We start from the raw sequence: 24,080 nt of genomic DNA, 5'->3' as shown, positions 1-24,080 counted from the left end.
AATTTAGGTTTATATTTTAGGTTAAATGTTACTCTAATATATACTTTTTTTTATTATTATGTTAAATTTTTAAATTTAGGGTAATTGTTAGTTTATTTGTTCAAAAATTAATTAAATGAGTTTTTAATTTAATTGTTATTATAATTATAGGTTAATTTTTAGATTAAATTTGTAGATCTTTATTTATCAGGAGAATTAGTAAGTTAATTATTTGTTTAAATTATAAATTGAATTGTTATATTGATAATTAGGTTATTCGTTTAAGTTAATTATATGTTGGATTGTGTATTGTTGTATTGTTGTAATTTACTTGCAGGACTTCCCTGAAAAATGGGCGATAACCATTTTTTAGGGGAAGTGCTGCCCAATTTTTTTTTTCAGAAAATTATTTTATTTATTAATTATATGATAACAAATTAAAATTCTAAAACTAATTGTGTGATAGGTTTGATAGCCGTTAGTTGGTTGCAGCGGTCCCACATTTCATCGATCTTTTTCATCTGTTGCGGTTCTGCTCTGCAACAAGTAAGTACCGTTATTATTTTAATTTTAATTTTAATTTTAATTTATATAATTAGTTAATTTATAAGCTGTTACACCCCAAAATGACCTCGATTTTATTCCCACCGAATAAAATCGTAAACCTAGCCGTAGATTTCCCGTCCCGTGTGTTCAAGCGATTGAACGACACGGGATTGTACAGTTTGTACAGTTCGCAAAACTGGTCCTCCCGTAGCTCGGTCACGAAATTATATATGTCTAGTAGCGGTAGAAAAATATTCGGTTGTTTTCCAGCGTTTGTTCTCCGGGTGGATGTATAGTATATGTTTTGTAACGCTTATTCCTCGCGGAATATATAATTAGCGTTACACCACATATACTAAATATCGCACTGAAGGAGAACGACGCCGGAAGGCTGCCGAATATTTTCTCCGTTGCTAGGCATATATCGTGGCCGAGTTAAGGGGCGCTAGTTTTGCGAATGGGATAGGTCCATACCTTTAATGCAGTCAATTACATTGACTTTGCTATTTCCGAGCGAGAACTCCTCCTAATTATCCGTGCTACAGTAATGGATACAGACCGAAGTTGGATGTATAAGCGGCTGCAGGGCGGGTTGCTATACCCAGGTTTTGACGAGCGCGTGCAGGAATTTGTTAATTTTGCTTTACGTCATCCCGCGTGTATGAGTGGGCCCGATATTAAATGCCCATGTCCTAGGGCAAGATGTAAAAATACGAGTTATCGAGACGTCGAAACAGTGAAGCTGCACATTCTGCAGAAAGGGTTTGTGGCAGATTATAAAGTCTGGGTTTTTCATGGGGAGGGAAATGTTTTAGATCCTCGTCCCGTTGCACAGATGCCGGAGGATGACATTGACATGGAAAATGAGGAGGAAGACGATTTCAGCTCTGTTCAGAGAATGGTTATCGATGCTGCTGGTCCAGAAGTAGTGTTCACGGAGGAGGAACCGAATAATGAAGCTAAACACTTTTATAATATGATGCGTGCAGCTGAAGAACCTGTATACCCCGGTAGTAGCAAACACTCTCCTTTGTCTGCGGCTGTTAAAATGTTGGACATCAAATGTCGACATAGTGGGTCAGTGGCTTTAGTAGATGATGTGACCGAATTTATACAAGAGCTGCTTCCAGAGGACAACAAGATGCCGAAGAACTTTGCCGAAATAAAGAAGATGGTTAGAGGTCTTGGGTTGCCGGTTGAAGTTATCGATTGCTGTTTACGCAACTGTATGATTTATTGGGGGTCAGACGCGGATTTAACGCGATGCAAAATTTGCGATCACGAACGGTGGAAACCGGCCCCTAACGGAAATTCTGCGAAAAGACGAGTTAACGTCCCATATAGGAAAATGTTTTATTTTCCTATAACTCCGAGATTGCAGAGGTTGTACGCTTCTAAAGCCACTGCCAAGCATATGACGTGGCACGCTGAACACGAAATGGTTGATGGAAAGATGTGTCACCCGTCAGATTCCCCGGCGTGGAAACATTTTAGTGAATTGCATACAGAGTTTGCGGAAGAAATTCGAAATATCAGACTAGGCCTGTGTACTGATGGGTTTCAACCATTTGGGGCCTTCGGGCAGAATTATTCATCATGGCCAGTAATTTTGACACCTTACAATCTCCCTCCAGGAATGTGTATGAAAGATGAGTTCATGTTTTTAACTGTTATTGTCCCTGGGCCTCGAAATCCTAAACATCAAATGGATATTTTCCTGCAGCCGTTGATAGCTGAGCTAAACCAACTTTGGGAATTTGGAGTCCAGACATTCGACGTTCATAGGCGACAAAATTTTCAAATGAAAGCGGCACTGATGTGGACAATTAATGATTTTCCCGCTTATTCAATGTTGGCTGGCTGGAGCACATCTGGGAGACTGGCTTGCCCTCACTGCATGGAAAATACAGATGCTTTCACGCTGAAGGGAGTAGAAAACAGTCGTGGTTTGACTGCCACAGAAAGTTCTTGCCTCGTGGTCACCCGTACCGTCGTAACACAACTCAATTCCGTAAAGGGAAAACCGTAAACAAAGAATTCGGACACCCGAAAACCGGAGAAGAATTGTTGGCAGAGGTGGACAGTCTGGGGTTTATGAAGGCATATGAATTTGGGGCTGAGAAAAATAATGCTGCGAAGTCGGAAAATTATGGTTGGAATAAAAAAAGTATTTTCTGGGATTTGCCGTATTGGAAAACAAATCTCATTCGTCACAATCTCGATGTCATGCACATTGAGAAAAACGTATTCGACAACATTTTCAATACGGTACTAAATGTTCCCGGGAAAACGAAAGACCATGCAAAATCTAGAGAAGAGTTGAATGACATATGTGATCGGCCTGAGTTAGCTAAAGATCCGGTTACTGGGAGATTTCCTAAGGCGATGTATGCTTTGGACAGGGACGGGAAAAAAGCTTTACTTGAGTGGATTAAGTTAATAAGGTTTCCAGATGGCTACGCGTCCAACTTGTCCAGATGTGTCGATACAATCGGTCTGAAAATGCATGGAATGAAAAGTCACGACTGCCACATTTTTATGCAAAGACTTCTGCCAATCGCTCTCCGTGAGCTATTACCGAAGGAAGTCTGGGAGCCTTTAACAGAGCTGAGTATCTTCTTTCGTGAGTTAACCTCCACGTCTCTAACAGAGATAGATCTAGATCGTATGAGGCTGGAAATCCCAAAGATACTGTGCAAGCTGGAACGTATTTTTCCGCCCAGCTTTTTTGACTCCATGGAACATCTACCCGTACATCTGCCGTACGAAGCTATGATGGCAGGTCCGGTTCAGTATCGCTGGATGTATCCATTTGAAAGGTAAAGTAATTGAATTTTCTCAATTCTGTGTAGCAGTATATATTTTGACATGTCATGTTCACTAACTGAGGAATGTGGAATCAGATATTTGAGAAAGCTGAAAAAAAAAGTCAGCAATAAAGGGAGGGTGGAAGGAAGCATCAGTAGCGGATACTTGAATGAAGAAACCGCAAAATTTGCAGCTTATTACTTTTCAGAAGGTGACCCAATGATACCTGAGCGGCCGCAAAGGAATGAAGTTTATGACATTGAAGTCGATGACGATGTGGACAGACTATCTATTTTCAAGCCGCACGGGCAATCAGTGGGTGCTTGCCGCAAGAGATATCTTGAAGATTCTGAGATTGTTGCTGCTCGGACATATGTTCTGTTGAATTGTTCAGAAATTGAAAATTACAGAGAGTAAGCTTTAATACAGTTGTCAATGTCATATCCAATAATTATTCAGCTTGTAATAATTGTTTTCTTCTTAACTAAGGGTTTTCGAAGGCGAGTTGCGCAGAGAAAACCCTGAAATCACCATCTCTCAAATTGAAGCGAAGTTCGAGAGTCAATTTGCCTACTGGTTTCAACAATACGTAAGTATTTTACAAAATACTTTTCGATTCTTTCAATAAAAAGTTCTGATTTATATACACTTTTACGCTACAGGTGCAAGATCCAACTGTTTGTACTAATCCCTTTATTCTTAGTCTCGCTAAAGGACCTCTTAGATCAGTAAGAACATTTAAGGGGTACCGTGTAAACGGATTTAAGTTTCAGACTCAAGCTTATGGGGAGGAACAGCTTACTATGAATAGTGGAGTCTGCGTGAAGGGAACTCAATATGTCGACAGCGAAAATGACTTTTATGGAGTTCTGACAGACATAATTGAGCTGGAGTATCCGGCTCTTCCAATGAAGACGACTGTCTTATTTAAATGCGAGTGGTTCGACCCAGCACGAAATTCTGGCACAATTAGTAACAAAAAATACAACATGGTGGATATTAATAACAGAAGGAGATACAATAAGTATGAACCATTCATCTTAGCCGAACAGGCCGACCAGGTTCATTACCTGCCATATCCTAGTAAAAGAAGGGATAAATTAAATTGGTGGGCAGTTTGCAGGACAAAGGCAAGATCTGAACTTGACATGCCCGAGGGGATTATCCCGGCTTTTCAAGACGTGATAGAAGAAAATCCTCTCATTGTTGCAACGGACGACAATTCGACATATTTAGCTGATGACAACGGAGAAGCTGAAGAAGATGCGTTGTTCGTGCCTCCTGATGAAACAGAATCTGACTTTATCGCATCCTCATCAGATGAAGATGAAATTGAAGAACTTTAGTAGCTTAGAGTATTTTATGTATTAGCATGTTTCTTAATTATAATTATGTTTTATAATTATTTATTCAAGTGTACTATTTTAAATTGAATTCATATTTCTTAGTTATATGTTTCACGTATGTTATATGTTTCACGTATGTAGTTTTATAATGTGTTGTTTAGTTTTGGAACAATTAACTTGACAATTAGTGCAGGTATGAGGGGTCGAGGCTCAGGCGGAGGCTCAGGCCGAGGATCAGGCCGAGGATCAGGCCGAGGACGGGGGGACCCTACCGAGCCCGTTGAGGAGCAGCATCGTGAGGAGGCTGGAGGACCTGTTCAGCCTTTGCAGGAGCGTGAGGCAGGCGAGCCCCCGGCCATTTTGGACCACCAGGGTAGGGCGATGGTTCGTCCGGACCCTAGCAGGTATGATTAAAGTTTTTTTAATTTTTTTGATTTTTAGTATGGAATTAATATGTATGTAAAGTAAATTATGCTTATTATATCACAGGACAATGTTGCTGGACTCTGGGCCTGTTTCTCGGGCTATCCGGGATATTTTCAGGCAGTGCTGGTTCGAGACTGGATCAGCATGGCGCTTTCTGACAGCGGACCAGAGGGAGTTCTATTTTCAGGAATTTCAGGTAATTAAATTTAAAATTTAATATATTTAAGTTTTGGTATTTGTGAAAATTCTAACTCAAAGCTCATGTTATTACTGTTTGCAGAAGAAGTTCTGGTGGGATGACTCTGCGTACAGCGAGGAGGTAATCAGACGGGTCTTCATGACCCATGCAGCCACCCGGTACAAAGACAACATCCACAAGATGAGGAAAATGCAAAAGAAGCATACATCTGTGAATCAGGAGATCTGGGAAGCCTGGAATGCATTTTGGGACACAGAGAAGGAGAAAAAGAAGTCAGAGACAGCTCGGGCAAACCGGATGAGTGAGCCTGCGGGCCCCGGTTCTGGTCCTGTCCGCCATACCGGAGGATCTCGCTCTGCTATCAAGCATATGGATGTGATGGTTTGTTTCTAATCAGTAATTAAATTACTTAAATAACGTATTTGTTTTATTTTAATACTTAATAAATCTGTATTTTTCTGATAGGCTAAGGAGCTCGGCCGGAAGCCGAGTGCGACAGAGCTGTACAGTCGCCTTCATAAAACGAAGGCTGAGAAGAAACCAGTCGACAAGAGGGCTCAGGATATGACTGTAAGTCCTTATCACATTAAAATTCTATAAGTTGTGTATATAGGCTTAAGTGTTGAATATATTATATATGAAGTGTTAAACTGTATAGGCTTAACGTTTGTGTAATTAGAACTTAATATATTTGGTTGGTTGGGTTATATATTGTAATTTGCTGTAATTTGCTTGCAGGACTTCCCTGAAAAATGGGTGATGTTCATATTACAGAGGAAATGCTGCCGAAATTTCCTGAATAATTAGAATTATTAATAAAGTGTTATGTTTTTTTATTTGTTATAAAACTAAACTGATATGTTTTGTAATTGTTTTGTACGTAGGACGCCATCGCTGAGAGGCTTGCTGCTGCGACACAGTCGCCGACCGGAGAGGGGAGCACCTCGAGTCCTGTGGATGAGACGCAGATATTTATGGATATCGAGGGCGTCAACAAGAAGCATCGGGTGTACGGCCTGGGTTCGGCTACCAGCAGATATGTAGGGCCGAGTATCAGACCGCAGAGAGGCAGCTCTTCACGGACATCACAGCAGACGGATGAGGAGGTCGAGCGCCGTGTGCAGGCCGGCATCCAGGAGGGCCTGCGGCAGGTTGAGCAGCGGTTGGCGGCGCAGCAGGCCAGCATGGCACAGATGATACGTGATGAGATTGCACGGATGATGCCGAATCTCCCACCAGAGTATCAGCCACAATTTCCCCCTCCTCCGCCAGACGGTGGCGATACTACAGATTTGTAGTTTCCTGTTTATTTTATTTTCTAAAATATATTTCGTACGATGTTTTTTTTCAGACAACGTTTTATGTATACTTTGATATTTTATTTTATATATATATACTTTTATTCAGTTTCAAAATGGTGTAATCTAAAATAAAATTTAATTACTGTATTTAGCAGGTTTTAAACATCAGTGAAACACAAAAACAACAGAAAACGGCAGAAATTTGCCAAAATAATACAAAATTGGCGACGGAATTGTCAGGTTTAGCGACGGATATTTCCGTCGCTAACCGGTCACAGTGAGACGAACTGTGACCGGTTAGCGACGGATATGTCCGTCGCTAAACCTGACAATTTAGCGACGGATAATCCGTCTCTACTATATCTATATCCGTCGCCAATTAGTCTCAGAATTCGTCTCCAAATGAGACTAATTGGCGACGGATTGGCACATTTAGCGACGGAAATTCCGTCGCTAACTTTGCCACGGATTGAAAATATTGGTCGCTACTTGTTTAGCGACCAACATTGTGGCGACGGACTTAATCCGTCGCCATTCCGTCGCTAATCACCATTAGCGACGGAATTCAAGGGTTTAGCGACGGAATAGTCCGTCGCTAAACCTCTGTTTTTTAGTAGTGTTTACTTATATCTATCAGTTATTCATATTTTTATAATATTTTACAATTAGGATTGGTGGTAATCAGTATGGGGACCGGTTTAAGATTTTTTTTTTTACAGTTGAACCTCGTTTTTGAGGAGCTGTTCTGTTCCTCGTTTTGAATCGCCGGCAGGAAAATCAAAGAAAAAGGGGAAAAAGAAAAAAGTCCCTCTATTTTTATTTGAAAGATAAACTGATTTTTAAAGTTTAAAATATAAGAGGCAAAATTAAAATTTAAAATTATTATATGTTAAATCAAAAAATGGAAAAAATATTATATATTATTTTGAATTTTTTGCCATTCAAAATCGGAGAATGTATTTCACTCTCTGGAGGAGTTGCGATGTGATCTATTTTGCCAAATTTGAGGATTTGTTTGTACCGAAAGACTCGAAATGATATTTTTGATATTTTATACCAAGTTCAAGGTGAATTGATCCTTTGTTCATTCAATCGAATAAGTTGAATCGTTCATTCAGGTTTGAGGGAGTATCAAACTATTAAATGAAAATTTCCAAAGAAACACAATTTTTGGAGATTTCCGAATTTGTTGGACTTCAAACATAATTAGCTATCATTTATTTTTCATCTAAAAAAGATTACTAGCTAGCTGTCAATTTCCTGAAGTTAAGGGGTTATAAATCTGTTATACAGTATATTTTTCTTATAATTTTTGAAGTCAATGTCTGGAGCTGGCATTGTATTTTATATTCCAATCGAATCCTATGAGCAATCTGTTAAATTTTTTTGGTCCTTTTAGCATGGAAATTTTTCCTCATCTTATTAGTAGACTTATTGAGCATTAATTACACTGCGATGATGTTTACCAATTTTCAATTGTTTTAGACTGATCAAATGTTTATTAATTTTTATATGCAATTGGTTTTGTATGCAATACTAGTACTGCACCGTAAAACGTCTTGGTGGCGGTGGATAGAGTAAGCAAAACAATTGACAGTTAAATTGATAAAAATATAATTAAAAAAATTAAAAAATATACACATTCGATTATTCAAACTAATTTAATTAATTAAAAACTTTTAATCCCATGTAACAAAAGTAAAATAAATTGGGTCATTCAATCTAACCGAACATTTGCTCACCCTAACATGCTGAGGACGTAGGAGAATTGTAATACAGTGGAAAATCAAAGTCCAACAAAATGGAAGCTCATGCAAAGCGTTGGACTTAAAATAAGCAATAATATTATTAACATTAACATGGAATATAATCATATAAGTCGAATTTCTTCTCCAATTCGGCATTCCAGGTTGTTATAATATGAATAACTCACATGCATAGTTGATATTTTATAAGACAAGTTGTAATTCATATGCTTGTATATAAACCCTAGCTCACTCTTCCATTTTCATCATCCAAATCACACTACTTTAAAAATGGGTTCAAAATCTGTAGCCACCGCTGCCCTTCTCCTCTCACTCAACCTCCTCTTCTTTACACTGGTCAGCTCTACTGCCTCTAAAGACTGTGCATGTCATGATCATTCACCACCACCCCCAAAAGTCAAACCACCTCACAAATCTCCACCGCCACCATCACCCAAGGTCCCACCACCTCACCACAAGTCATCTCCACCACCACCAACACCTCACCCTAGCTACAAATCTCCACCGCCACCAACACCTTACAAATCATCTCCACCACCTCCAACACCTCACCCTAGCTACAAATCTCCACCGCCACCAACACCTTACAAATCATCTCCACCACCACCAACACCTCACCCTAGCTACAAATCTCCACCGCCACCAACACCTTACAAATCATCTCCACCACCTCCAACACCTCACCCTAGCTACAAATCTCCACCGCCACCAACACCTTACAAATCATCTCCACCACCACCAACTCCTCATCCTAGCTACAAATCTCCACCGCCACCAACACCTTACAAGTCATCTCCACCACCACCAACACCTCATCCTAGCTACAAATCTCCACCGCCACCAACACCTTACAAGTCATCTCCACCACCGCCATCACCAAAACCATACCCACCACCACCCCCATCATCGAGCCCAACTAAATGTCCAAAAGATACACTAAAGCTTGGTGTATGCGTGGATTTGCTGAAAGGTTTGTTGGGTATAGTAATTGGTCAGCCACCAACGAAACCTTGCTGTAGCCTCATCGGCGATCTTGTTGATCTTGAAGCTGCTGTTTGTCTTTGCACTACTATCAAAGCCAGTCTCTTAGGCATTAACTTAAACCTTCCTATTAACTTGAGTTTGTTGCTTAACCACTGTGGCAAGAAGCTTCCCCAAGGATTCCAGTGCTCATAAATTCACCCCAAGTTACCTTAAAATAGTTCTACTCTGCTATTTTTTTAATTTTCTGTAATGTTTTTCCTTTTTGCATGTAATGTTGTTTGGGATGTTGATGTTCATGTAATCATGTCACCATCATTTTAATAATAAAATCATTAATATTTCTTTATCTTTTTTACAATGATAAGTATTTATTGGTGTTTGACTTGTATAGTTGTATTTTCACATTATATAAATCAAGCATGCATACTACACGTGCACTAAATATATATTGCTAAAGATTACGTGATTCAAGGTTACATTGTCCACTTTTTAGAATCGGATGAATTATTATCATTTTCTTAAAATTGTAAAATGTAAATATACGAAATAAACAAAGTTTTTATATATATTTCAATGCCCATAATTTCACTCTTTTGGTTATGTCCATTGAGAAAAATTCTCAGATGAAACGAGTCCACCACGTAGGATTATAAACCATTCATTTAATACATGACACATACATGAACCAATTAATAAAAGACACATTAATTTTAAATAAAACCCATTAAATACTCATTAATAATTATGCCTTTTATTAATTGGCTCATATAAATAATCACGCCACATGTCACGTATTAAATGGATGATTCATAATCCTACGTTGTGGACTTGGTTTACCTAAGAATTTCTCGTCCATTGGGGAACTTTTAAAGTTATATTTGGTGGTAGAAGGATAAAATAAATAAAAGTTCAAATAGAAATAAAATAAAATAAACGTAAAGTATATGAACTTTAAGATGAATTTTGCCTATATTTTAAAATTTTCAAAAAATATAGTTCTATAAAAGTTTAGGAAACATAATTATTTTGAGATTTTCGAATTTGCTGGATTTCAAACATATTCTATGCATGAAAAATGTTACCTGATTCTTAAAAAATTATAGAGCTATACAATTAAATGTTAAAATAATTAACAAAATTTTCTCTTTTTTCTCATAATTTTCTGTTTCTTTATATTCCTCTAACTGAATTGGATAGGCCTCATTGTTAAAAATAAAATAAAAAATTGGATAGGCCTATTAATTACCATCACAGACCAGATTTAAGTAAAACTTTCCCTATGAATGGAATAGCTATTAATTTTGTTCAGCTAAAACAATTATAGCTGTCAATTTCTTGAAGTTAAGGGGTATATCTCTGTTATATCGTTTCCTTATGATTTTTGAAGTCAATATCTGGGGCTGGCATTCTATATTATGTTAAATTCCAATCAAATCCTATGAGGGGTCGATTAAATATTTTTGATGATCCTTTTAACATGGAAATATTCTCATCTTATTAGTAGACTTGGATTAGTTACGCTGCATTGTTTACGAATTTTCCAATTTCTGTAGACTGATCATATTGTTATACAATTCATATGAGTTATTTTTCAATTGGAATGAGGAAAGAAAAAGAAAAAGTGGGAATGGCTCCCCTCAAGTTTAAATTTCCTCCATTTCTTTCAAATACACTTAGGGGCCGTTTGGTTTGTCATAAAAAAGAGGGAATGAGAATGGGTATGGGAATGATTCCCATTATTTCTGTTTGTTTTGTCAAATTGTACTAGAGAATGGAAATGTGATTACCCCTTCAATGGGAATCACCCATTCCCCCTTTATCCTATGGGAATGAACTTTTGAAAATGGGAATCAAAATTTTACAAAATATTTTAATAATACATATATAATTATTAAAAAACTATTTTAAAATATATATTATAAAAAATATACTAAAATAATAAAAAAAAACTTTTTTAATATTTTTTTTAAAAAATAATTTTTAATTTTTTTAAAATAATTTTTTATAATTTTTTCAAAAATAATTTTTTTAATTTTTTCGAAAATATTTTTTTAATTTTTTTTAAATAATTTAAATAATTTTTTTAATTTTTTTGAAAATTTTTTTTAACTTTTTTTAAAAAAATTTAAATTTTTTTATAATTTTTTAAAATAATTTATTTTTTTATATAAAAGAATATTTAAAAAAAATAAAAAAAATATTTTTAATAAATAATAAATATTTTTTTATTAAATTTTATCCATTCCCATTCCTACACTAGTTTTGAACCAAATGAAAAATGAAAACAATCATTCTCATTCCTTCTCATTCCGATCCCCATTCCGATTCCCATTCCCAACCTTGAACCAAACGGCCCCTTAGATTTTTAACACCTAAGCAAAATGACATTTAATTCCTTTCATTTTTATCATTTTAATTAGGTGTCAAATATATAAGTGTACTTGAGAAAAATTTAGGAAATTTTGAACTTGAAGTGATCCACTCAGAGGAGAGTCAAAATCAAACTTAAAATTCACAAATCGAATTACAATAAATCGAATTATATCTTTTTCGACAAAGATGGAGTTCCGACTACTAAAATCTCATTTTATTAAATGTTAATTATAAAGGCGGAATTTGAACCCAGATGTATTCGAAGACGCCTTAACCAATTAGATTAGGCCCACACTGGCCTATTACTACAATATGCCAGCAAATTTTCAGTATGCAATATTGTCTTGAAAAATATTTTAATTAAATTTAATAAATTAAAAAATCTTGTTAACAGAATAAATTAAAGCTAGATTTCTATATATACATATATACACATATATACATATATATATATATATATATATATATACATATATATACATAATTAAAATATAGAATATTCAATTAATTCTGTTAATCAATTTTTAAAAATTTAAAACAGTGACGGAACAAAAGATTAATTTTTATTAATCAAATCAACTGAATAGATTTAATTAATTAAAATATATAATCATTATTTAATTAATCAAAATAGATGGGTTAATTTAGTTTAACGGAATATTTGCTAACTCCCTAGCGGTGGAGATAAGTCGCTTATATGGTGAGGACGGAGAAGAATGGCGGTATCATGGGACAATTAAAGTCCAACAAAACAGAAGCTAATGCAAGAGTTGGACTGGAACATGTATTATAATATAAGCTGAAGTTCTTCTCCACTTTTGGATTCCATATGATTAATGAAGTATGCCTCATCATTCACATGCATAGTTGAGATTTTATAAGACAACTTGCTGTTCATCTGCTTGTATAAAAACCCTAGCTAACTCCTTCATTTTTCATCACCCAACTTTAGACATTTTACTTGAGAAATGGGTTCAACTTCTGTAGCCTTCACTGCTCTTCTCCTCTCATTCAATCTCCTCTTCTTTACATTGGTTAGCTCTACTAGCTGCCCATCACCACCACTAAACCCTGAACACTGTTCATGCAATGATCAATCACCACCACCACCACATGTCCCTGGCTATCCATCTTCACCACCGCCATCACCAAAGGTTCCACCACCACCATACCCTAGCTACTCATCTCCTCCACCACCACCAACACCTCACGTAGCATCGCCACCACCACCAACACCTAGCTATTCATCTCCACCACCACCAACTCCTCATGTAGCATCTCCACCACCACCAACACCTAGCTATTCATCTCCCCCACCACCAACACCTCACCCTAGCTACCCATCTCCACCGCCGCCATCTCCACCAACACCAACACCTAGCTACCCATCTCCACCACCACCAACACCTAGCTACCCGTCACCACCCCCACCAACACCTATCTACTCATCTCCACCACCGCCATCACCAAAACCATGCCCACCAACAACCCCATCATCGAGCCCAACTAAATGCCCAAAGGATACCCTAAAGCTTGGTGTATGTGTGGATTTGTTGAAAGGTTTGTTGGGTATTGTAATTGGTCAGCCACCAACAACACCTTGCTGTAGCCTCATTGGCGATCTTGTTGATCTTGAAGCAGCTGTATGCCTTTGCACTACCATCAAAGCCAGTCTCCTAGGCATCAACTTAAACCTTCCTATTAACTTGAGCTTGGTCCTTAACCACTGTGGCAAGAATGTTCCTCAAGGATTCCAATGCCCATAAGTTCACTCTATTTACCCTAAATAGTCTACTCAACATGTTCTTTTATGTTTGTTTTTTTTTGGTTATGTTTTCTTATTCTTGCATGTAATGTTTGGGATGCATATTACAATTGATGTAACCATCATTTTTATTAATAAAATCAATAATAATTTTATGTCTTTCTTGCCATTGATGGTACTCATTAGTTGATATTTGACTCGAATTTTCAGATTATGAACCGCAGAATTTTTTAATATTGCCTCTAATTATTAGAAATTTTATTTAATAGTACTGTAGTACTTCCATTATCATCCTACCTCCTTCTAATTTATTTTCAACTTACAGGTTAATTACTGTGAGAACAAAGGATACAATTGCACATAAATGTATAGATCGGTACTAATACGAGTTGCATTGTATACAAAATAATAAGTTTATATATAATTTTTTAAATGAATCCATCAATAAAAAATAAATTTAGAAAATTTTCATTTAATTTTATATTTTTAATATTATGAATGATATATTAAAAATATTTCACATGCTTAAATATAAAAAAAAATTATAATTGGTCAAATCATTGGACAACTAATTTATTAACATTAGTTTTTGTTTTTGTTGGCTTAGATGGGCAGAGATAGTATAGTTACACAGAGTCTTAATTATCCACAATTAATTTGCAATTGAAATGTTTAATTATAGAAATCAAACAGAAAATGAACTCAATTCAGCAATACATCATACAGATCTAGTGAATGTTGAAGAAGACAGGAATCCTTAATTCCGTCAATTAACAGAAAAATGAATTAAAAAAAAAGATGACAACAAATAAATAATTAGATAGCATGTCAATGGCACAAGCTAAATAATCTCGGAACCTGAAACGCAATTAGCAATTCCAGAAGTAGAAGTAAAGTGCAATTTTTATTATGCACAATAATATCCTTCGGGTACCTGTTTGCCACAGTAGTTGAGCAACAGGCTCAAGTTGATCGGAAGATTCAAATTAATGCCCAAGAGGCTAGCTTTGATGGTAGTGCAAAGGCAAACGGCAGCTTCAAGATCCACAAGATCACCGATTAGGCTACAGCAAGGCGAATGTGGTGGGGTACCAACGGTAGCACTCAACAAATCTTTCAATAAGCCGACACATACACCCAACTTAAGAGTATCTCTCGGACATTTAGCTGAATCAGAGTATGGGCTACTTGAGTAGTCAGGTGCATAGTTCATTGGCTCTGTTGTTGTCGGGTGGCTGGAATAGTCAGGTGCATAGTCGATTGCCTTTGGTGTTGTTGATGATGGACGGGTAGAATAGTCGGGTGCGTATTTCATTGGCTCTGTTATTGTTGGGTGGCTAGAGTAGTGATCAGGTGCATCGTCAATTGCCTTTGGTGTTGTTGACGATGGATGACTAGAATAGTCGGGTGCGTAGTTCATCGGCTCTGATGGGTAATAGGTAGAACTAACCAGAGCGAAAGATAGAAGATTAAGGGAGAGAAGAAGGGAAGTGGAGGCTACAATTTTTGAAGCCATTAATTAGAACAATTGGGTTTTTGATATTAAGTTTCAAAGAGTTGATGGAAATGATAGAACTTTGATAAGGATTTTATAGGAGAAGAGCTTAAGCATAACTCGTCTTTTCAAAAAATATCACAAAATTTGATTATTGTCCGAAGAAAATATGCAGTTGTGGGCAACACATCTTGAGTCAGGCTTTTATTAGTTAATTTCTCTTAATCATAAACATCGGTAGTAGGGGTGAAGATTATATACAAATCTTTTCAAATCCTTTCCATTAGATTTTAAATCTTTGCATTTTCTGTTAGGCTTATCCTCTTAAAATCCCCCCACCTTTTACCCCCAATTCATTTGCACCCTCACGTTGTAAAACCACCAAATATACCCAAATTACGACCTTTCACTTTCAATTGCACCCTCAAGCATTAAATTGACCTCTTTTCACTTAAAAAATGTTCAAAGCAATACTTTAATTTTTACCATATATTTTAAAATAGGACTTAATATTTTATTTAAAATAAAAATAAACCTATTTTTTCAAGTGAAAAGAGATCAATTTAATGATTGAGGGTGCAATTGAAAGTGAAAGGTCGTAATTTGGGTATATTTGGTGGTTTTGCAACGTGAGGGTGCAAACGAATTGGGGGTTAAAGGTGAGGGGTTTTTAAGGGGGTAAGCCTTTCTGTTAAATGGCCTGCACGATACTGTGATGTAAATTTTTTACATACAATATTTCAACAAGTTATCAGGATTTTCTGAAAGGAATATATTTTCATTTGAGAGAAATGTTTTTGTATAATTGTAACTGTAAATGTTTTGACTTAAATTCTTCTGTAAACAGATTTTTAAATGTTTTGACTTAAATTTACGAATTGAAAACAGTTATATCCATAATATATCTGACCCGATGTGAATTTATTTGTTTAGTCTAATTAGAAAAGAGATTTTTTGAATATAATAATTCTATTTATTAAATTAGCAAATCTGACTATCCAAATTTATTTTAAAAATATATCTATACTATATATAAAAGCACGGATGGAGGGGGGGGGGGACAGGCAAATTTACGTTAATATCCTTTTTACTTTATTAAACATAATAATTAAACAAAAAATAACTAAAAAACTATTATAATAATTATTAGAGTTAGAATACTAATTAAAATAAACTATTTCTTATTAAAATTTTAATGAATTTGATTTGAATAAAAAAAGTAAGACTATTTTTATTTTATATTAAATTTTTACGGTTACTCCTTTCTAATTTATTAAGAATCTAATGAATTTGATTTGAACAAAGAAAGTAAAATTTTAGAATCATTAGTTTATTATTTAACCATTATTATTTTATCTTCTTCTATAATAATTGATGGAGTCTGCCTTCTGAACCGGTGAGCGAACCTGCAAAACAGGGTAGAAGCTAACCGGACGGTGGTTGTCCGATTAACTCTCCGATGCTAAAGTCAGTTTAGAGCTTTGAGCAGCGTTTTGAGTATATGAATGTAATTGTGATTCTAGGCATACCTCGTGCTCCTTTTATAGTAGTCGAATATACCTAGTAGAGTTGTATTAGGTAGGTGAATCCTACTTTGTAGGGATTCGGCCGTATCTTAAGGATTCTCCTGATTTGTCGAGATCTACCTTAATCTGATAAGAGTCCTATTTAGGAACGTCTTCCTAAATAGTCTTATCTTCCTAAAGTAGAGCTTATCCTTCCATATGTAGTGTTTGTGTCCAAATAGGACAAGGTTTCCATATTTAGTCGTTTATCCGAATCCCGGACCTGACGCGCTCTTGGCGGATCATGTGGGATTCGGTCTTTATTAGTGTATTACCGAATCTTAGAGATTCGGTATCTCCTTCATATCTTTCCGTCTTCAGGGGGAGTCCGGTGTCGCCTGAGAGTGGATCTCCTGCAACTCGGCTCCATTATACTTACAGTAGGATTCGGTATCCATCATTAGCCCCCCCGCAAGTGAGCTGAAGTAGTTTGGCATTTATGCCTTAGTGGATTTTAGCTCTTTTGGAGCTGAGTTCTCTTATACGGGCGAGTCGCTTTGTATTCCGGGCGAGTCGTTTCATATGTTTGTGTGTGACGTTTCCTCTTTAGTAAGATTCTGTGTTGCCACGTGTCGGCTTTTAATGATTTAAACGGTTAATGATTCAAAAGCGTTTTGTATTTAATCTCTTCGCATTTCTTCTTTTCCCTCTTACTTTGCTTTTCGAATTTACTCTCATTTCTTGTAGCTATTTCCTTTTCGTTCTTCGTTTGATTATTTGATTCTTCGTGACTTGTTTTCTCCAGATTTTTCAGGTATGTTTTCTTTCGTCGTTTGGATGTTAATATGGCTTTCTTCTTTGTATATTCTCCACGCTTTATATTCTGGAAATTTCTTCTGTACTTGTTGTTCTTTGATGTGTTCTTCAACGTGTTCTTCAATATATTTTTTGTTTGATCCTTATTTTGTGTTTATGTTTGTGATTCCCTGTTCTAGGATGCCTCTTAGTCGAGTAGAAGATGCTTGCGCTGCTATGGCTTTTACCCGATCGAAGCTTCGTAGGGATGAAGTCTTAGATATCTATTTTAAGTATAGTTTTCCTTTTGATTATAGGGTAATATTACCCGGTGCCGATATGGCTGCGTCTGATTCTCCCGGATCTTCTTGTAGGGCGGTTCTTTTTGAAGAGCAATTTGCTGCTGGTCTTAGGTTTCCTTTGGATCCATTTTTAGTAGAAGTGTGTAGGGATTTAAAGGTTGCTCTAGGGCAACTTTACCCTGGTACGATTAGAGTAGTGCTCGCCTTTTCGGAGGCATGTAGGCTCCGGGGCTGTGCCCCTTCTCTCAAAGTGTTATATCATTTTGTAGATTTTAGGAAGTGTGATGGCTGCTTCGTTTTCGCCCTTGGTAGAGAAGGGCGATCTCGTATTTATCTTCCTTGCCTAACCAGTCGCTGGCGAAGGCGTTTCTTTATTGTCTATCATAAATTTGCTTTTCTTCATTTTTCGGATGGTTTTTCTTCTCATCCAGTTCGGAGCTGTTCTTCTTCTTTAAGTTTATCCGAGTCAAAACTTGCTTTTGACATATCTTCTTGTAGTATTGTGTCTCGTCCCATTTTAGATGTCTTGGTTAATAGTCATCTTCGGAGTCGGTGGTTTCCTTTGGAGGATCCTCCTCGAGGCTTGGCGGATCTTTGCTACTCTTTTGTTCAAGGTATATTAATTTGCTTAAGTTCTTTTTAATGTTTCTTTTGTAGGATGTCTTCTTCTTCTGACGATTTCCTTTCCGGATTTCAAGTAGATTTGGACGTTCCGATGGGTGGTCCTGACGTTCCTGTCGCCAACGTTATTCCTGGCGACATTGTCGTGGCTGGAGCTCCTGTTGATATCCCCCTAGCTTCCGCCGAGGTAGCGTTGCCTGAGGTTATTGTTATAAATGATGATGATGGTGATGACTTGGCTGTTCCAGTCGGCGACGAGGCGATTCCGTCACTACTTCCCCCTCTAGCATCATCTATCGTTTCGGGGGGAGTTGGGGGTGTGGCCTTAGAGGGGCCTGTTGTTGCTGATTCGGGGGAGATTTCTCTAGGTCGAGACCCGGATTCTCCGTCTAGAAAAAGACGTCGAGTTGTCGATGATTCTCCTACGAGGGAGAGTTTTCCTGGAAGCTCTTCTTCTGCTCCAGACTTGGTTCAATGGGTCGAAGGTCAGGATCCTGCCAGTTTGCTGAATCCGAGAGTGCTAGCGGAATATATCCGGACTTTGGCGATTCCTGATGATGTCACGTGGTTCTGTGGTAGGCCGGGTCAGGAGCTTTCCGATCTGGCTTGTTTTCATGGTTTCTCTGTAAGTGCTTTCTTTCTTGAGTATAATATGTTTTTTGTATTCAGTTGCTTTCTTATTTGTTTATTTCTGGTGTGTAGGCCCTTCAATCTGTTCTGGTATTGAACGACCGCCGACAGTGTGCCGAGGAGGAGGTCGAGCGTCTGTCTGCTCTTTTGGCGACTTCCGAGTCTGAAAGGGCGAAATTGAAGGCCTCTTTGGAAGAGCATGATTCCCTTCTGGCGCAGCTCAAGGCGCAGGATGCGATTAATGATCGCCAAGTGAAAGTGATTGAGAAAAAGACCGATGACTTGACTCAAGAGATCGAGGAGCTCATTCGGATCAATTCCCTTGTTGGTGGGGAGAGGGATAGTCTTAGATCGGAGGTTGAAGGTCTTCACATCCGTCTGCTAGATACGAAGGCTTTTTACTCTGCCCTGATAAGCGAGTATCGCCTTGCGATTGGGAAGAAGCTTCTGGAGCAGAATCCCAATATTGATCTTTCTGGGGTCAACGGGTTGGATCCCCAGGCCATCGCCCGTGATCTCCTCGTCAAGATTTCTAAAGACCGTGTTTAGTAGTTTTCTTTTGATTGTATTTGCTGATGTATTAATTTTGCTTTTTGTAATTCGCAATTTATGAATATATTTTCTTCGTTTTTCTTCGAAATGTGCTTTTGCCTTATCTTTATGTACTTGTCTTGCCTCGAGGGTTATTCTAAACCCTGTTCTTGGCGTTGTTTTTTGTAGAGTTAATCTAAACTCTTTTTATTTTTGTTTTTGTTTCGAGTTAATCTAAACTCTTTTTTGGCGATTCGCCTTTTCTGAGTTAATCTAAACTCATTTTTAGCCTTTCGTGGCGATCTGCCTGGTTCGGCTATTTTGCTTTGAGTTAATTTAAACTCATTTTCTTGGCTCTTAGCCTTTCGTGGCGATTTGCCTGGTTCGGCGATTTTGCTTTGAGTTAATTTGAACTCATTTTCTTGGCTTTTAGCTTTTCTTGAGTTTGATCTTTAATTTATTTTTTCTTCTTTCGTCTTTGATTTAATCATTCGTGGCTGTTCTTGATTTTTATTTCTTTATTGGTTCGTCTGGCTAATCAGATGGTGGCGAAATTGAATTTTTATTGATAAAAAGATGGCATACAAAGCATTAAAGATAGATTTGACGCCATCTGGTAAGACGGAGAGTCGTTACCGATGATGGGTCGTTTTTCATTCCTATTCTTCCTTCTTTTCGGTCTTGTTTTCTTGGAGATCCACCACTGACTCATCATAGCACTTCTTGGCTATTCCTTGGTCTCCTCTCAGCATCACTACTCCCTTTTCAGTCGGTACCTTCATTGCCAGTGCTCTGATGCTGGTTACCGCTGCCGAGTCATGGAGGAAAGGTCTTCCTAGGATGGCATTATATGTCAATTCCATGTCTACTATGTTAAATAGTGACATGATTTTCTTGTTCATTCCTCTTTCTGGGCCGATTATTACTTCCAAGGTGACTGCTCCCAGCGGGGTGATGGAGGGTCCACCGAGTCCTGATAGCGGAATTGGGACTCGGCGTAACCTTGACGCTGTTCCTCCCAACATTTTGTATGCTGCATTCGTCATGAGGTTTACTGCACTTCCTTCGTCGATAAGGATTCGCTCCATGTTCCAATTTTCAATGATAGTAGTCACTACCAAAGCATCGTTGTGAGGTGCTTTGACGTGTTCATAGTCTTCTACATCGAAGATCACTGGCGGCATGTGAGTTTCTCGTATGTTCATTACTTCCTTCCTCTGCTTCCTCCTGATCGTGGAGCTACTATGCCCTCCACCATTAATCATGTGTATGGTTCCCAGAATTTTGGATGGGCGCTCGTCTTCCTTTTCTTTTGGCTTGTCTTCTCTGTTTCTTTTTTCTCCCTTGTCATTGCTCTTCTCTTTTCGGGCCACAAATTTCCTCAGTTCGCCTGTGTCGATCATTCTTTCGATCTCGACCTTTAAGTCTCTGCAGCTATCCGTTTCGTGTCCGTAATCGTCGTGAAATTTGCAGTACTTTCTGGTGTCTCTTGCTTCTGCTTTCATTTTGGGTGGCCATACCACGTTTTTGATGTTTTCTTTGATCCACATGAGGACATTAGTTCGGCTGGTGTTTAATGGAGTGAAGTTATTCTCATCATCTCTGGGATCGTATCTCGATTCATATCTTGTCTGGGGGGCGAATCGTCTGCTTTCTTCGGGTCTTCCTCTCCTGTCATCAGGTTTGGACTTGGTTTTTTCTCTGGATCTCTCTTTTGATTCTTTTCCTTTTGCTTCCTTTCCGCGAATCGCCCTTCGCCCTTCGTCTAACTCGAAGTATTTCTGAGCTATGCCCATTAAGTTTGAGAAAGTTGTGGGTTTATTGACTAGCAGCTTGTCCACCAGCTTTCCGAATCGCGTCCCGTCTCGCAATGCTTCTGTCGCCATGTCGACGTTCAGGTTGTCTATCTTCATAGCTTGCTTGTTGAATCGTTCGATGTAGCTTCGCAGGGTTTCTCCTTCTTCTTGGATACAGGCTCTTAGGATACTGGTAGTGGTTTTAGCTGGGATGTCTGTGAGATATCTGTTGAGGAATTCTGTTGAAAGCGAAGCGAAGCTTTTGATCGAGCCTGGTTTTAATTTGTTATACCATCTCTGGGCTGTGCCCGTGAGCGTGGTAGGGAAAACCCTGCAGAGGATGGCGTCTGATACGCTGAGTAGCCCCATGGTCGCTGTGAACCTAGAGGTATGGTCTCGGGGGTCTCCTTCCCCATTGAAAATTGGCAAGGTCGGCAGCTTCATGCTGTACGGGATGGTTTCCTCCATGATCTCGGGCGAGAGGGGTGATCCTTTCAACCTGAGATCCTCTATGTCTAATTCTTCAGATTTTAGTTTCTTGAGCGCTTTGGCGATCTTCTCTTCTAAATCTTCTTCCACCACATATGTGGCTTTGCTTTTTTGGGGTGTCTCTGACGATTCGCCCTCTCCTTCTTGGTGTTTTTTCTTATTTTGTTCTTTCCCTGCATCTCTTTCTTGTCGCTTACTCCTTGGTGGGGCGTCTTCTTTTTCCTTCTCCCTTCGTTCGTCTCTTTTCGTATTCAGACCGCTTCGGGCGTCCTCCTGGTTGTGCTCATTTCTGGGTGTTTCCGGTGATTCCTCGTTAGATTTTTCTCTGTCAGGACTTTCCTCGTCGCTGGTTTCCTTTTCTCGCTGGTTTCTTGCTTCGTTCCTTTCTTCGTTTCCTCTGGTCCGAGGTTCTTTGCTTTTGTTGTTTTCTGCCCTTGTCTCTCGTCGGCCTGGGTTTGCTTTTTCTGTTCTTTCTCTTCTTCTGGGAGCTGTAGGGCTGAAGTTTTCCCTTAGCATTTTCATAGTTTCTTCGTGCCTGTCGTTTGTTCTTTTGGCCTCATTGGCCAATCTGTCAAGATTTGCCTGTACAGATTCTAGTATCTTTTTCAGCATTTCGCTGTGTGGATCTTGTGCTGCTGCATTCGGTGCTTGTTCTTCAGTGCTTAGGTTGAAAGCAATTGGGATGCTTCCTCTTATTGGATTAGTTTGGTACTGGGGTGTTGAGAAAGAGAGCCCTCCGGTGTTGCTTTTTTCCCCGGAGTTGAGAAGCCCGTCTTCCGTCACGTTGATTATCTCCGGAGTGCTTTTTGGGTCCATTGGTTGCTTGTCTTTCAGGTTTACTCTTTCAGAAGTCATCTTCTTCAATGAGATTTGTTTTTGAGTTCAGAAAAGCTCCTTCTTTTGAAGTTTAGTTAAGCTTTTCCCACAGACGGCGCCAATTGATGGAGTCTGCCTTCTGAACCGGTGAGCGAACCTGCAAAACAGGGTAGAAGCTAACCGGACGGTGGTTGTCCGATTAACTCTCCGATGCTAAAGTCAGTTTAGAGCTTTGAGCAGCGTTTTGAGTATATGAATGTAATTGTGATTCTAGGCATACCTCGTGCTCCTTTTATAGTAGTCGAATATACCTAGTAGAGTTGTATTAGGTAGGTGAATCCTACTTTGTAGGGATTCGGCCGTATCTTAAGGATTCTCCTGATTTGTCGAGATCTACCTTAATCTGATAAGAGTCCTATTTAGGAACGTCTTCCTAAATAGTCTTATCTTCCTAAAGTAGAGCTTATCCTTCCATATGTAGTGTTTGTGTCCAAATAGGACAAGGTTTCCATATTTAGTCGTTTATCCGAATCCCGGACCTGACGCGCTCTTGGCGGATCATGTGGGATTCGGTCTTTATTAGTGTATTACCGAATCTTAGAGATTCGGTATCTCCTTCATATCTTTCCGTCTTCAGGGGGAGTCCGGTGTCGCCTGAGAGTGGATCTCCTGCAACTCGGCTCCATTATACTTACAGTAGGATTCGGTATCCATCAATAATCATTAATATTTCAACAGTTCTTATAATTTGATTAACGAAAAGTTTTCAATTAATTGACAAAGTAGAAGTACATAATTAGACCACGAACATTGTTATGCTTTTACATGTATATACTTAATAGAAGTATCAACTTAAACTAAATTACTCTAAAGTATACAAATTGAAGTACAATACAAACTCTTGACTAGATTAGTAATATAAACTAAATTCAATTATGATATAATTCCGGTTAATATTGAGTGTGACTTTCTTATTGGCATGATTTTTTACTTAAATTTCGTGTCGTGTAATATTTTTTTAATTATTATTCAATCATCTACAATTCTAATTAAGATAAAATACCTCTAATAAATTACTAATTTAAATTATAATTTGATATTTTTTATTTATATTCATTATAAATAAAATAAATTATTTCTAATTAACTAATATTTTAATAATTATTTGAATACTATTTATAATTGTAGAAATATTTATTAAATAAATATAAATATAATATTTGACGAGTCACACTACGAGCCACGTGTGAAACACGTAAAGCGACACTAGTATGTTAAAATGGTTAAAGTCATGTGGATATTGAAAAGTCTTATTAGGCACCGTTTGGATTCATGATTTTAAAGGTCCAAAATCCATTGATTTTACACAATTTATGGATTTAAGAAAAATCCACCGTTTGGTCAAATAAAAACCGTAAAAATCCATGAATTTTTAAAATTCATTTTACTTCAAAATCCACCATTTGATTTCCCACCTCGTAAGTGGAAAAGTTGAAATCTATCGTTTTTCTATAATATGTGATAGATTGGTTTAAAACTTTAGTGTTCCAAAAATATCCCCATATATCCTGTATTTTATATTAAATCCGTGGAATCAATAAACCCAT

The 24,080-nt window shown here is 37.7% G+C and overlaps 6 protein-coding genes across 7 annotated transcripts; 5 read left to right on the top strand and 1 right to left on the bottom strand.

Moving 5' to 3' along the window:
- Positions 1 to 1,072: 1,072 nt before the first annotated feature.
- Positions 1,073 to 4,790, top strand: LOC126676929 (uncharacterized). The gene is made up of 7 exons (XM_056105550.1): positions 1,073 to 1,426; positions 1,469 to 1,751; positions 1,995 to 2,302; positions 2,392 to 3,344; positions 3,429 to 3,746; positions 3,823 to 3,922; positions 3,996 to 4,790. Exons 1-7 carry the CDS (start codon positions 1,073 to 1,075, stop codon positions 4,677 to 4,679), a joined length of 3,000 nt encoding a protein of 999 aa, XP_055961525.1. The 3' UTR covers positions 4,680 to 4,790.
- Positions 4,791 to 4,812: 22 nt separating this feature from the next.
- LOC126678665 (uncharacterized) lies at positions 4,813 to 6,628 on the top strand. The gene is made up of 5 exons (XM_050373561.2): positions 4,813 to 5,083; positions 5,169 to 5,301; positions 5,386 to 5,685; positions 5,770 to 5,874; positions 6,189 to 6,628. Exons 1-5 carry the CDS (start codon positions 4,875 to 4,877, stop codon positions 6,600 to 6,602), a joined length of 1,161 nt encoding a protein of 386 aa, XP_050229518.1. The 5' UTR covers positions 4,813 to 4,874; the 3' UTR covers positions 6,603 to 6,628.
- Positions 6,629 to 8,597: 1,969 nt separating this feature from the next.
- LOC126676930 (extensin-like) lies at positions 8,598 to 9,701 on the top strand. 2 transcript variants are annotated; one of them, XM_050371272.1, is made up of 2 exons: positions 8,598 to 9,182; positions 9,219 to 9,701. In XM_050371272.1, the coding sequence occupies exons 1-2, from the start codon at positions 8,642 to 8,644 to the stop codon at positions 9,545 to 9,547; spliced, it is 870 nt and encodes a 289-aa protein (XP_050227229.1). In that variant the 5' UTR covers positions 8,598 to 8,641; the 3' UTR covers positions 9,548 to 9,701. The 2 variants fall into 2 exon arrangements, with proteins under 2 accessions (XP_050227229.1, XP_050227228.1); XM_050371271.2 differs by having other exon boundaries at positions 8,599 to 9,701.
- A 2,964-nt stretch (positions 9,702 to 12,665) lies between these two features.
- Positions 12,666 to 13,654, top strand: LOC126676933 (pEARLI1-like lipid transfer protein 2). The gene has a single exon (XM_050371305.1). It carries the CDS (start codon positions 12,697 to 12,699, stop codon positions 13,492 to 13,494), a length of 798 nt encoding a protein of 265 aa, XP_050227262.1. The 5' UTR covers positions 12,666 to 12,696; the 3' UTR covers positions 13,495 to 13,654.
- Positions 13,655 to 14,135: 481 nt separating this feature from the next.
- Positions 14,136 to 15,073, bottom strand: LOC126679217 (14 kDa proline-rich protein DC2.15-like). Its single transcript, XM_050374200.2, has one exon. It carries the CDS (start codon positions 15,007 to 15,009, stop codon positions 14,401 to 14,403), a length of 609 nt encoding a protein of 202 aa, XP_050230157.1. The 5' UTR covers positions 15,010 to 15,073; the 3' UTR covers positions 14,136 to 14,400.
- Positions 15,074 to 18,194: 3,121 nt separating this feature from the next.
- LOC126678664 (uncharacterized) lies at positions 18,195 to 19,481 on the top strand. Its single transcript, XM_050373560.2, has 2 exons — positions 18,195 to 18,836; positions 18,914 to 19,481. Exons 1-2 carry the CDS (start codon positions 18,249 to 18,251, stop codon positions 19,388 to 19,390), a joined length of 1,065 nt encoding a protein of 354 aa, XP_050229517.2. The 5' UTR covers positions 18,195 to 18,248; the 3' UTR covers positions 19,391 to 19,481.
- Positions 19,482 to 24,080: the final 4,599 nt, after the last annotated feature.

This window comes from Mercurialis annua, linkage group LG4 (genome assembly GCF_937616625.2).
Source record: "Mercurialis annua linkage group LG4, ddMerAnnu1.2, whole genome shotgun sequence".
Lineage (NCBI taxonomy): Eukaryota > Viridiplantae > Streptophyta > Magnoliopsida > Malpighiales > Euphorbiaceae > Mercurialis > Mercurialis annua.
The sequence above is the reverse complement of the archived record's forward strand: the minus strand, read 5'-3'. Positions and strand labels throughout refer to the sequence as shown.

Coding starts and splice junctions, on each gene's coding strand:
- LOC126676929 (XM_056105550.1), top strand. CDS start 1,073: ATGGATACAGACCGAAGTTGGATGTATAAGCGGCTGCAGGGCGGGTTG. Junction 1,752..1,994: donor CGATTGCTGTTTACGCAACT/GTATGATTTATT, acceptor GTCACCCGTCAG/ATTCCCCGGCGTGGAAACAT. Junction 3,345..3,428: donor TGGATGTATCCATTTGAAAG/GTAAAGTAATTG, acceptor ATGTGGAATCAG/ATATTTGAGAAAGCTGAAAA.
- LOC126679217 (XM_050374200.2), bottom strand. CDS start 15,009: ATGGCTTCAAAAATTGTAGCCTCCACTTCCCTTCTTCTCTCCCTTAAT.
- LOC126678664 (XM_050373560.2), top strand. CDS start 18,249: ATGTCTTCTTCTTCTGACGATTTCCTTTCCGGATTTCAAGTAGATTTG. Junction 18,837..18,913: donor CTTGTTTTCATGGTTTCTCT/GTAAGTGCTTTC, acceptor TCTGGTGTGTAG/GCCCTTCAATCTGTTCTGGT.
- LOC126678665 (XM_050373561.2), top strand. CDS start 4,875: ATGAGGGGTCGAGGCTCAGGCGGAGGCTCAGGCCGAGGATCAGGCCGA. Junction 5,084..5,168: donor GTTCGTCCGGACCCTAGCAG/GTATGATTAAAG, acceptor ATTATATCACAG/GACAATGTTGCTGGACTCTG. Junction 5,302..5,385: donor TCTATTTTCAGGAATTTCAG/GTAATTAAATTT, acceptor TACTGTTTGCAG/AAGAAGTTCTGGTGGGATGA.
- LOC126676933 (XM_050371305.1), top strand. CDS start 12,697: ATGGGTTCAACTTCTGTAGCCTTCACTGCTCTTCTCCTCTCATTCAAT.
- LOC126676930 (XM_050371271.2), top strand. CDS start 8,642: ATGGGTTCAAAATCTGTAGCCACCGCTGCCCTTCTCCTCTCACTCAAC.